At 44.8% G+C, this 13,687-nt stretch overlaps 1 protein-coding gene across 1 annotated transcript in view; it reads right to left on the bottom strand.

Annotated features, from left to right (window-relative positions):
- Positions 1–10,909: 10,909 nt before the first annotated feature.
- Positions 10,910–13,687, bottom strand: part of LOC126112383 (uncharacterized) — a 515,907-nt gene continuing 513,129 nt past the window's right edge. Inside the window, exons 19-20 of the mRNA XM_049915011.1 lie at positions 11,121–11,315; positions 10,910–10,952 (exon numbers count right to left, since the gene is read on the bottom strand). Of these exons, the coding sequence (XP_049770968.1) occupies positions 10,910–10,952; positions 11,121–11,315 (238 nt within the window). The remainder of the gene's footprint in view (positions 10,953–11,120; positions 11,316–13,687) is intronic.

Genomic DNA, 13,687 nt, shown 5'->3' with positions numbered 1-13,687 from the left:
AAGCCGAGAACAGATGGTTCGGGCCATTTAAACGGCCGTAGCAGGTGCCTCCTAACTACTAATTAAGGAGCGAGGGCGGTCCCGGGAAGGGGTGGGGGGAGGGTTGCAAGGGGGGAGGGGGGGTTGGCCTCTTCCTGTAATTAGAAAGGGCGGCCATGGCCAGTGCTCTCACCTCAAACGAAATTAACCAGCCAGCGGCGTCCTCCATTCTGGATGAATTAATGTGGGGGGCGCTATCGCACTTTTCTCGGCCCCTCTGGGCGGCTACTCGTACGAAGCTGAAAGTCGATCTGCGTTTGGCCAGCTATGTGCACTTCCCCGTCTCCTCTACAGAAGAGCGGATACTGCACCGAAGTAATCTCGAGAGACGACTGTTTTGCAGTGGAAGGTTCTCGGGCCAATTGATTCCTTTTACCTAAGATATGCTCGAATATAAGTTTATCTGATTTTTAACATTTTGTTACACATACGTCAAATTTCACAACAAATTTCAGCAGGTTTCGACGTCAATCAGTCATCTTCAGATATTCTTTAAAGGCCGTGGCATCAGTATAATTAGTGTCGCCTTCACCAGCTGATGCTGTTCGTCTACATGCTACAAGCGACAGTTACGGAATGTGTCTCTTGTAACGCGTGCTTAATCCAACGGCTCTCGCGAGAGGCAGAATTATTTGTACCAACTTAAAAGCCCATCAATGACTGTGTATCTACTGCATATAGTGGAAACCTGAATGATGTGACGCAAAATGCGTACTTATTTTCTCTCTTAGTTTTTATTTTTCTGGCGCGGGACACATTTCCGTTAACGTATTTTAGGAAACTACATTTAAACTTTGTTAACTGAACGAAACTGAAGAACTTGGGTTCGATCTAAGAACCCAGATCTGTGTACATACATCCAATTCTTAATTTTAAGTGTTATGACTTTCTGTACAAATTACTCTCGGATGTACAGGTGTATAGTAGCTCTAAATGGCGGTACTACGTCTTCCAGCGATTTAGAAAAGGGAGTATACCAAGGTATTTTAATAATCAATTTCATTTTACTGCAAAGTATTACAGAAATTCATCACTGATGGCCTATCCGTAAAAGTTCTAACAGAAAGTCATAAAACTGAAATGATGCACTTTTGAATATAAGTGCAGTGATCAGCAGTATGAGAGCAAGTGACAGCTGACAAGACATTTGAGTGGCGAGTTCATACGCACAACACATACGTTGAAACAAAACTGAGAGTAACAACGAGAAATCAGCATCAAATCTGAGCAAGTGTTGCAGATACGGAGAGGGCTCTAGTAGGTTGCCGTGCTTGTCATCCTGAGGGAAAACCAATGACGGTTTGCTGTTTCGTGTGGTTCTAAGAAGGTAAAAGTGTATTAGAATGCTACACGTCAGGTGTGTTGAGAATGCCTGAATCGATTTAAGGAAATCACAGGAAGCCTAAATTTAGACGGCCGGACGCGGGTTTGAACCTGCCTTTTCTTAGCCATGTGTTGGATGTGTCTTGATCGATGTGTGGCTGTGTTACATGATACGAGTGTTTGCAATGAAGTGTTTTCTTTTTCCAATTCACTTTCCTTGTATGATATTAAACTGGTTTTTCACTGCGAGAATTACTTATAAATCGTTTATAATGGTGGATAGGTCATTTACGAAAATGAAATTTTCCAACGAGTATTGGAAAAGTGACTGCTCGCTCACTTGCTGTCCGAGGCTTGTCGCTTGATGAAACAGTGGCTACACCGAACGACGCTTACTGAAAAGATCTCTTCGTTATTGCTTCCCTAGCCGAGCAGAACATCGTTCCGCCGTTACTCTCAACTCGTACGAAGAGTCTAAGATCGGATGGGCATGTGATTCAGTCTGGCGAGAAGTGGTGGCGGCATGGAGTTTCTCATGGAGTTCCAGTATTGCAAACATAAGTTCAAGTAATTTTGTAGCGAGATAAGTTGCGAGAAGGTAGCATTCTGATACTGAAATTGCCCGCTGGATGCCTTGCTTGCGTCTAGCAGGCTTCATAGTAGTTTTAAAGAGGCGTAGAAAATGGGTCAACACCAAATTTGTCCTTTACTTCTTTTTTTAAAAAAGTATTATATTCTTCCATCTCATATCTCATTGCCTATCGCACTCAACACTGAGTGTTTTACGTTTTGGGTGTCACGATAAGTCTTGGAGTCCAGTTGCTGTTCACTCGGTTTTGCTTCAGAAATCCTTATTTCGTTCCAAAGCAACTCTGTGGTTTCTTATAGAATGAGGATATGTTAACTGCTACCTGTAATTTGTTTGGTCAATGGGAGGGTTATTATCTGTTGATCCCTTAGAACTCTGCGACTGGACCTAGATTTCGCTGTACTTATACTTCTACTTTTCTCTAAACGCTGGCGTGAAAAAAAATACATTTTATTCGGCGAACTGTTGCTCATGGCAAACTACTTATCAGAGAAGAAAAGCAGCTAGGTCTACAAGTGCTAATAACTTTCCTAATCGTCAGCTATTCGCTTCAGGTATACGATTTTTATGAGCATGAAGAGAGAGTCTTCGGTTCTTAGCATTTCGTTGTGAAGAGTTTGTGCCAAGTCATTTCATTAAGACCGGCAGTTGTGAGCCATTTTCATGACTATGGTGGAAAGTTTTGAAATACAGCTTCCATGTTCTTGCTACAGCGTAGTGTCGTAGAATAGTCGTCTGGAAAGTTGGGTGAAAGGTCTCATAAAATAAAGAAAACAAGGGTCACAAACAAGATATATTTACAGGCTTCCAAACGTAATCACCAATAGCTGCAACACACTTCTGACATCGGTTGTAAAGCTGTTGGAAACTGTCGGCAAACGCTTCTTGTGAAATCAATTGGAGCACCGTGGTCAAGCGTTGTTGGATATCCGCTTCGTTACAGGAGATGAGACCTGTTGCTACCAGTATGATTGGGACACCAAGCGACAGTCAGTGGCATGAAGTCCATCGTTTTCCAGCCTCCCAAAAAAGTTTACTGACAAAACCAAAGATTAAGAAGATGTTGGTCTCCTAAGGCAAGAGGTCCATCCATCAGGAATTTTTACCCGCGAGAGGCGAGGAAGACGATGAGCATCGTGTGTCTGTGTGTTCCTTGGTATACAGATCGTATTGGTAACACCATATCTCGTCCCCTGTAATGATGCGGATATCCAACAACCTTTGAGCATGGTGCCTAGAGTGATTTCACAAGAAAAGTTTAATGACATTTTACCATCAGCTTTATAGCGGATGTCATAAGTGCTTTGCAGCTAATGGTGATTACTTTGGAGCTCTGTAAACGTATTAGGTTTTTAACTCTTGTGTTCTTTATTTTTGGAGACCATTCATCAAACTCTTCGGACGAATTTTGCATTTATTATGAATGCTCTGGAGGTGAAATGAGGGTAAAGGAGTGACAGTCTACCTTAATACAGAGCTTACTTTTGTCAAGCAGTAAGACAGATGCTTAACGTACGCATACGACGATCGAGCCACTATCGACAATGTCATATGTTTCACCCCTCAGAGACTGTTGAGTATCTTGCAATTTTTCAAAGAAAACTCATCTGTGGATAAGGAACTCTGTTCCTCTAGCTGGCATTAGTTTACTGCAGCATCAAGACTAAAACTTTCTTCTTCCGTATCGGAGAACACAGCACTTATGGGGCTACCGACTTCGTCTAGGAAGGCGATTATAGCAACTGAGATACGAGAATGAGAACTTTAATGGTTGCTACTATTTATTTACGACTTATACAAAATAAGTACATGTTTCAAAAGTGAGATCACCAGCAATGTGTATAACTCGTTGCCAGCGATGTGGAAGTCGTAGGGTGCCCTAGCATCGCCAGTTGTGCTGATAGTGGAGCGGTTTATTGCCCGACGAATCTCTGTAACAGTTCTGAAGCGAATGCCGTGAAGTGCTTCCTTCAATTTAGGAATCAAGTTGAAGCTACAAGGGCTTAAGTCCGGACTGTGTTCCGAAAATGAACGGATTAGAGAAAGAAGCGGCGTCGCTTTTTGCAGAACCCGCCCATCATTTTTCAGGAAAATGCTCGAGCGCATAAAATAATGAGTGATTTGTTCGATCGATGGGGCTTGGAAGCGCTGTGTCACCAACCACACTTCCAGAAATTGAGCTTGTGATTTCGACTTGATTCCTAGATTGAAGGAAGCATTTCATGGCATTCGCGTCAGAACTGTTACAGAGATTCTTCGGACAATAGACTGCTCCAAGCGAACTGTCAATACGATTGGCGTTGTTAAGGGTTTCCTGGGACTTTTAAATCACTGGCAACGGGTTACGCACAATGCTAGTGAATACTTTGATGGACAGTCAAATTTTGAAACATTTATATCTTTTAAGTTGTAAATAAATAGTTGCCACTATTGAAGTCCTAATCCTCTTTGATGGAGTTGTCGTATCGAGTCTTTGGGTCCTAAGGCGCTGTTTGAATAAATTCGGAAGTGTTATAGAGATTCTCAAGGAACTTAATCCCTAGTGGAGGGAGTATAAAACGAGGATGTTAATGAGATCTACTGTCGTCTGTGTATATTTTGTATAGGAGTCATAACGACACGACAATGGAGTGTACCTAATGTTATTTACAGGCAGTTATTTATCTTTTCTTCAACGGAAATGATACATAAAAGAGACAAAACTAACAATGCCACTGAATGTTCTCTGAAATTCGCTATTTTATGCCTTACGCAATTACTGTATAGGGTGGATCACAATTAACTGCAAAAACTGGCACTGGTGAAAATATTTGAAAACAGAAGCGAAAACATTCCAGTAAGCGTGGGCTCCTAAAAGAGCCCATTCAAGTATACTTGTGAATGTGTGATCAAGGACCGCCACTGAATTCCTTATAAAATATTGTCCTAGTGAACACAAATGTATTTGAAATGTAAGATTTTCCGTTATGTACCCACGTAATTGGGCTCAAATTTTAAGTATACCATAACTTAAGAAGGAGTACAATACTATTTCAGCGTGTTACATGTTACGGTTTACTGAACCCTTGCACCTGTTAAAGGAGATGTCTCATGCGTCATTCTCGCATTTGGATGACATACTGCACTCGTCTCTGTAGTTGAGCGGTGCATACGTCAGCATCGATATCTGCCGCTAATCATATCTCTCTGGTTTTCGGATCCTGGCGACGGGTTCGCAGGCGTCCACTGAGAAGACGCACGACAAGCTGATTTAAAAGAATGTGGAATATCTCCTGGCCTCAATGTTACCCTACTGTTTAGCGTAGTAACTGGGGTTGCTCACCAAGGAGTGACGATCGGTTCGTTGTCTTCTGGATGGCTGCTGAAAGCATGCTTACTATATCTGAAGAATCATTGCTTCCTGTCTCTCTTTATGCTCGCGGGTTTATGTCTTCAGAGTCGGTTCTACTGCTTTGGTTTGTGGTACAGGGTATTCTGCCACGCACCACACGGTGGCTTGTGCAGTATATAGGTGTATATGCAGATGCTGAGCTGCCGGTATTTACTATACAGCCATGTACAGGAGTGTCAACAAAAACGGTGAGCACCTTTCGTTAAATGTGACTAAAGTGCTGGTTGTTATTTGAGCGACGCTTTGCTATAAAGGCTGAAAGTGGGTTGTCGCCTGTCTTGCTTTGCGTAACAATTTGTGGATCAACATTCTGGTTTACCGGTACAAGCCCGAATATATTAAACCTAATTGTAAAAGTCAAACAGAATTTAGATTTTAGTGTTAATTGTTTTATGAAAGTTTTATTTCTGTATTTATTTACTGGCTAGGAATTAATCTTTAAATTGTGTGTTTCCTTTTGAAGGCCCATATATTAAAACTTGAAAGAAGTTAACCTCTGAAAGATTTATTTTTCTGAATACTCATGCTTCAGTTACTGTCATTTTATTGAGTCATAGTTAAAACCTGAAAGAGCCATATCAGATTACTTATAAATTTATATTTTTGTTATCTTATGACTATGTGGTTTTAAGTATTGCTCTCTCTCTCTCTCTCTCTCTCTCTCTCTCTGTGTGTGTGTGTGTGTGTGTGTGTGTGTGTGTGTGTGTGTGTGTGTGTGTGTGTTTTTCAAAGCATTTATAATCCAAAGTGAATGAAGGCACCGAATGATGGCTGGGTTCAACTCGAGCTAGTTGTCTCGCCTTAACTTTTATTTAATGATCAGACGTATTTATTTCAGTTGTTTCAATCAAGAATAATATTATCAATCAGTTCCCTGCACAAAATTTTGCTAAAAGTCATTTTCTTATTTAAACAGAACTTTGTTTGTTCCTAACTTACAGTATTTCTTAAAGTATTACGGACTTGTACGATTATTTTCATTGTGTGATCTGTTAAATGTTTTTTGATGGTCTTTTATCGTTTATTTCGTGAATGTTCAAATGACGCTGAGGCAAATAAGTATTGTTAAGAGTCTTGTTAATTTTTGGCTCAGCATCTTAACGCTCCCAGTTTCAAGCGCACTACCTTCTCAGTGGTGAATTACGAGTTATAAAAAGAACCGTATCGTATCGTAATGCCTGTCAACTTCGTACAATTCCCTGCGACATATCTTCAGTGGCGTCAACGACAGAACTGTAAATTTTTGAGATGACTCTAGGCAGAAAAAAGCAGAGGACAGATGTCAGCTGATCGTTGTTTACACTGGCAGGAAAATGTGCCAGTGACCCATCCATCGTGCACCACATTCTGCAACTGTGGACCACGTGTGAAATTTCAGCCCAATTAGAAGGAGATTTAATGTAATTGTTTACATTTCAAATACATTTGCACTGTAGTGGTTGAAGTAAGAATGCATTCTGTTCAGAGAAGGACAGAGAACGCTCCAAGAAGTCACGGGCGTGTATTCTGGGTGTCCCACGTCACACGCTCCAGTAGCTGCCTGGTAACGCATGCGTGAGCCTCGCTTCAGGCCACTGTTTCTGCTGCTGACTCTTCCTAGATAAGTTTAAATGCTCGGAAAACTATCGCTCCAGCTTGTTAACGTAATACAGGGTGTCCCACTCGTAAGGGACCTCAGGAAGAATGTAATAAATTATGAATAAAAAAGGGAAAACAAGGAAACCCCGCGATTAGACACTCCTCAGTCATTGATCATCAGATGCTGTCTGGAGGGACAGCACATCGCACTCCCGGCCTCGGAGCCGCTACCTTTCAGTCAAACACCTCCTCGGTTGACATAAGGAGGCTGAGTGGATCCCATTCCAATCCCACTGCGGAAAAATCCCTGGCAGTACCTGGAATCAAACACGAGTCCCCTGCATGAGGATGTGTTCTGTCACGCTGACCTCTCGGCTACGGAGGCGGACAAATATAAAACGATATGAAAACAAAAAGAAAACAAATATGTACGCGACATATTTTCATGGTTGAGAAATGAAGGTACATTACATGAGGTGCTGGAAGTGGCCTCTACCGTACCTGCATACACAGTTCAACACCGCGTTGCATGTGCGTGAATGCTGTGTCGGAGAATTGGATTTCACAGCGAATGTTCTAAAGTAACTCGTTGACATGACATCGTCTGTGAAATGTGGGAACAATGAGATTCCATGAGCTATGTGTGGGTCTCGGGTTTAAACGTGGCGTGGCTTACTGTTCGTGGTGTTCCGCGCGACTTGCTTCTTCCACTGCTGTTCGATTCTGACGATGTACCGGTATTCTGTGGAAGGGGGCGTGTTTCTTGTAAAGCAGTACTGGACATGCGGTTCCTTTAAGAAATGTCAGCGACTGTTTTAGAATGTTTCGGCAGTCAGCTTATTATAAATAGTGCACTAAAGGTTTGGTGACGAAGCCTGGAGACAAATGGAACATTATTAGATATGGACGTCGCGGGGGTGCCGGCAGTTCTCGGGAGAAATTGCATCGCCCACAAAGTCTCTTCACCGTTTGTCACAGAAATCTAGAGTATCGCGTTGCCTGTTTCACAGAGCTGTAAAGAGAGCTGGCCGGTAGCCCTTCAACTTTACAGCTGTGCCTGAAGTGATACATACAAACGCCAAACATACTGCCACTTTTTCAATGATTTATTGCCGAAAGGCCAGGAATGTTTCAGTACAGTACAACAGCGACGGTGCGTGGTTCCATTTGTCCCGACACCTGAACCCAGAAAACACACGTCTGGTCGAGTAGTGATAATGAGGCTGCTGTCATTGAGGAACCCCTTGATTCACAGAAGGTCGGTGCGTTTCGTGAATTTCTGAACCAGTTGGATGGCGAGGAACTGACACATGGCTGTTACCAGCGACAACGGCCTACATGACCACGCGTCTAGAGCGCGTATGGCTGCAATGAAATCGTTTTTCCCTGACTGAGTGGTTACCAAAGGATTACCGCTCCGAAGTTCGCCTGACAAGACACCCTCCTAACTTTTTTCCATGGAATCACCTCAAAGGTAAGACGCAGAAGAACAAACCACGCATCGTCGACGAGTTAGGTGGGAACACTCGCTTGAGAACGCCCGCTAGTCTGGAAGCAATATTAACGAACATGCAGACTCATATTGATCTATGTATACGGATGGGGGAAAGTCACTCCCAGTGCCCCCTATAATGTACCTTCATTTCTCAACCAAAGATGTACGTCATGTTTCATACCCTTTACTCTTTAGATTCTTATAACGTTTCTTCCGCTGTGCCTTACGAGTGCACCGGTACTTATTGAACACTACAACGACTAACTAAAGGACACGGCAGAATGACGCTATTAAATAGAGCGTCACGTGTACGGCACACTGTTCGTTGTCACAGTTCATGGCCCGCCACCCACCTTCTTAAGTGTGCACCACTATAGTGAGGACAATATTTCGTACTGAAGTCACAGTTTGCTCGGTATTACCTCGGAAACGACCAATTAGCGGGCCCACGTTTACTGGACCGTTTTTCTTTCTTTTGTCCATTAAAATTATCCGGGCTGATATGCCGTGGTCGGTTGATGAATTCTGTGTTAAATCCCAACGTTTCGTCCCCTTCTGCGGAGGACATCTTCAAGGGGGTCTTGCTCGATGGAAGGTCCAACACACCCATTGGCTCGCTACTGACTGCCGCTGAATTCCGTGTCCGCGCGCTCCCGCGCCGAGGCGTGACGTCACGTGTTTTGAAAACGTCAGTGCAATTGGCCGCTGTCCGCTGCCGTCATCGCCGTTGCCATCCCGCAGTGGTGGACGGGTGGTACACATCTTCTTCAACACAGGCATCCATATGCCGTTTAATTTCACGCCCTCGTCCTTTCGATTGAAATTATTAGGGTGTTTGGCGATTTTGATTGCCTCCCTGCAATAGAGCCTTTCGTAATATCCGCTTGTGGCCGCTAGTACTCGCGTCTTGTCGAAACGAATATGGTGGTTACCTGGCTGGAAAGCATTCTCCGCAACAGCTGATCCTTCCGTTTCTCCTCTCCTATAATTGCCCTTGTGTTCTTCGAAACGTTTTGAAACAGTTCTTTTAATGGTACCCACATAAACATCTCCACAGCTGCATAGGATCCTATACACTCCAGATTTTCCAGTGGTTTGCGAGCGTCCTTGTCAGGCTTACGGTATTCCTGTATCTTCCTGGTGGCTTGTAAATTACGGTAATACTCCGCTTCGTCAAGATCCTCCCTATTCTTTCCGTTACATTTTTAACAAACCGCAGCAAAACCTTAGATATTGCTGTAGCCTGTACGTCACTATGATTCCTGCGTGGCTGGCCTCAACGCACGTTTTATTTCGGCGGACGAATATCCGTTCTTCATTAGTGCATAGTGGAGATGTTCCGTCTCAGCGTCGAGCAACTCAGGTTCACAAATATTTCTAGTTGTGTCCGCTAACGTCTTGATAACACCCCGCTTCTGTTGTGGGCGGTGGTTCGAATCCCGGTGCAAATAACGCTCCGTGTGCGTGGGTTTGCGGTATACTAAGTGGCCCAACTACCATTTTCGTTTCTAAAAACAAGCACATCGAGGAAATGTAAACACGTGACGTCACGCCACGTTTGGAAGAGCAAAAGGGCAATTGTAGAAGAGGAGAAAAGGAAAGATCAGCTGTTGCGGAGCATGATTTCCAGCCAGGTAACCACTATATTCGTTTCGAGGAGACGCAGTTACTAGCGGCCAGAAGCCGATATTACGAAAGGCTCTATCACAGGGAAGCAATCGAAATCACCAAACACCCTAATAATTTCAATCTAAAAGAGGAGGGTGTGAAATTAAACGGTATATGGATGTCTGTGTTGAAGAAGATGTGTAAAACCCGTCCACCACTGGGGGATGGCAAGGGCGATCGACGGCAGCGGACAGGGGCCAATTGCACTGATGTTTTCAAAACACGTGACGTCACGCCTCGGCGCGGGAGCGCGCGGACACGGAATTTAGCGGCAGTCAGTAGCGAGCCGGTGGGTGTGTTGGACCTTCCATCGAGCTACAGACCCCCTCGAAGATGTCCTCCTCAGACGGGGACGAAACGTTGGGAATTGACACAGAATTCATCAACCGACCACGGCATAACAGCCCGGATAATGATAATTGACATGACATTTCCGGCCATGAAAGTCTACATTTTAGTTTCTTTCTTTTATCGTATATTTTGACCCGTGTCAGTCTTCGCTACTAATAATGGTACATTCTGTGTATGGAGACGTAACTGAATCTAGTATTGTGACTGTGCACGTCATTTTGGTAAATACTCAACGAAAGTATGCAAATGCAGAATTAAAATACCGAACAGATAGTTAAAAGGGTGCGGTAGCAACATCTCGTTTTAAGCGGTGCCCGATTGTGCGAATGGGTCGGGTGCTGCAAGCGTCGGCGAGGCTTCGGCATACGCGCCAGAGGGTGCGGAGCGAGCGAGAGGGCGGCTCAGAGCTTCAGCGCGGCCGTCGGAGGGCGGCAGGCGGGCGCGGCGCGGCGGCGCGGGGCGGACAGCGCGTCACTCAGACGGTGGTGACGCGGTCCACCTCGACGTAGCCCGCAGAACTGTCCGTTTGTCAGCAGATGACCTCCTTGGAGTGCGGCGCGGAGGCGGCGGGGCGCACGGCGACGCCGGCGCCGCTGCTGGAGCTGCTGAGGCGCGAGCGCGCGGCGCGCCGGCGGCGGCGGCGGCGGCGGAGGGCGGCGCCGCACAGCAGCGCGCCCAGCGACAGCAGCGCCGCCAGCGCCGCCGCGGCCCACGGCAGAGGCACCAGCCGCGCCCAGCACTCCGACAGCCGCTCGTCCGCGCCCGACGGGCAGTGCGCCACGCCGTCGCACCACAGCGACGCGTTGATGCACGCGTCCAGCTCCGGGCAGCGGTGCGGGCAGTCGTCCTGCACGAAGTTCTCCGGCGGGTGCACACTGCGCCTGCGGCACGACACAAGTCCGTCAAGAGTCTCCTGCTGGAATAGCGAGTCGAAATACACTGGCGGAGAAATGATTAGTACGCCATTATAGAGTTTTCCAATTCACTAAAGATTTATTGTTGCAACAGTTCGTTTGGATTGACTAAATTTCGTTCATCATGTTAGATGTTTCTGGAAACAACTGATCGTTCATGGTTTAAATTATGAAAACTGCACCAGTTACTTACGTCGTGATGCTTAGCAAAGCATTTCAAGAATTTATTCTCATTTTCAAGTGGACTTCTATATTTCTTTACATGAACATGTTTGATGAAACTTCCTGGCAGTCTCCTTCTGTAAAGTTTGGAAGGTAGGAGGCGAGGTACTGGCAGAAGTACAGCTGTGAGGACGGGGCGTGACTCGTGCTTGGGTAGCTCAGTTGGTAGCGCACTTGCCCGCGAAAGGCAAAGGTCCCGAGTTCGAATCTCGGTCCGCACACAGTTTTAATATGCCAGGAAGTTTCATATCAGCGCACACTCCGCTGCAGAGTGAAAATCTCATTCTGGAAACATGTTTGGTGTTTGCACGAGTGATGTTCTGCCTCTCTTGCGCCTTTCTGTGACTAGACTACAATCGGAAAATCGGGCAGTGTTTCCAAATGCTAATGTTAGAAATGCTATTCTTGTTTGTCTGCTTATTGGTACTGTCTCCTCCACCACGCAGAATATTGCATACACGCAAATCGTCACTTATACTGTTTGTTTACAAAACATGCTACAAAAATATTACGACTCTATGTTTCGCAAAGAGTTAGTAAGTACGCAGTCTGAGGTGTTACAATGCTTCTGGATTACGTTATGCATGTACATAAGGTTGTCAATTATAAAATGTATTTTACCACTTTTGACTACTGAATTATCGATTAAATTTTTATTCTAGTGAGAAAATGTACGCCGGCCGGGTGGCCGAACGGTTCTAGGCGCTACAGTGTGGAACCGCGCGACCGCTACGGTGGCAGGTTCGAATCCTGCTTCGGGCATGCATGTGTGTGAAGTCCTTAGGTTATTTATGTTTAAGTAGTTCTAAGTTCTAGAGGACTGATGACCTCAGAAGTTAAGTCTCATAGTGGTCAGAACCATTTGAACCATTTTTGAGAAAATATACATATTTGCGAAAATTGTTACAGTTACGATGTGCAGGAGAAACATTTGTAGAAATTAATTCATTCACTATCTAGTTTGTCACTGAGAATATTTCTCCTTGGTTTCTGTGGTGTATAGAAATTTCAAGCCCCTCCATTAAATCCATTGCATGAGATTTTTGGAAGTGGAGGAGTGTCTTAAGATCTTCTGTGTTTCAGAACGTGTGTCCAATATCTTTTATGTGTCCTCCTATTGCTCATTTTCTGAATTGGTTATGTGACATTGGCCACTCATTCAGAAAGATAGATAAAGATCTTAAGATACTCCATGACTTCCCAATATATCATAAATGTTTGTAATGGAGGAGCTTGAAATTTTTGAACACCAGAAAAAGCAAGGAAAAAAAATTCTCAGTGACAAACTAGATAGTGAATGCGTTAATTTCTTCAAATGTTTCTGCTGTATATCATAACTGTACCAGTTCCACAAATATGTACATTTCCGCATCAGAAAAGAAATGTAATCGATAATTTAGTAGTTTAGTAGTCAATAGCAGTAAAAATACATTTCATAATTGACAACCATATATATATCAAACAAGTTTTACATCACCCCAGTTCCCAAAACTCCTCAAGGTAGAGGTTGACTGTGGATATTGTGTCAGAGACACAGTTCCTTTGACTGTTCAGAGATGTCACTAAAACAGCCCAAAGATGGAAACGACCATGCATGAGCAGCGCCTATGAGATCGAAGGGGTCCCACAGCCGATCAGTTCCAGTTATTTCACCAGGAAGGAGGTACACGGCTCGTGTTCCCTGTAGTTCAACCACGCCTAGACGGTCGATACCGTGGTTCGATCGCGTTCGCACTGTTACTTTGTGCCAGGAAGGGCTCTCAACAAGCGAAGTGTCCAGGCGTCTCGGAGTGAACCAAAGCGATGTTGTTCGGACATGGAGGAGATAGAGTAGGACAGGAACTGTCGATGACACCTCGCTCAGGCCGCCTAAGGGCTACTATAGCAGTGGATGACCGCTACCTACGGCTTATGGCTCGGAGAAAACCTGACAGCAACGCCACCATGTTGAATAACGGTTTTCGTGCAGCCACAGGACGTCGTGTTACGACTCTTAACTGTGCGCAATAGGCTGCATGATGCGCAACTTCACTCCCGACTTCCATGACGAGGTCCATTTTTGCAACCACGACACCAAGCAGCGCGGTACAGATGGGCTCAACGACATGCCTAATGGA

Source organism: Schistocerca cancellata, chromosome 1 (assembly GCF_023864275.1).
Source record: "Schistocerca cancellata isolate TAMUIC-IGC-003103 chromosome 1, iqSchCanc2.1, whole genome shotgun sequence".
Lineage (NCBI taxonomy): Eukaryota > Metazoa > Arthropoda > Insecta > Orthoptera > Acrididae > Schistocerca > Schistocerca cancellata.
The sequence above is the reverse complement of the archived record's forward strand: the minus strand, read 5'-3'. Positions and strand labels throughout refer to the sequence as shown.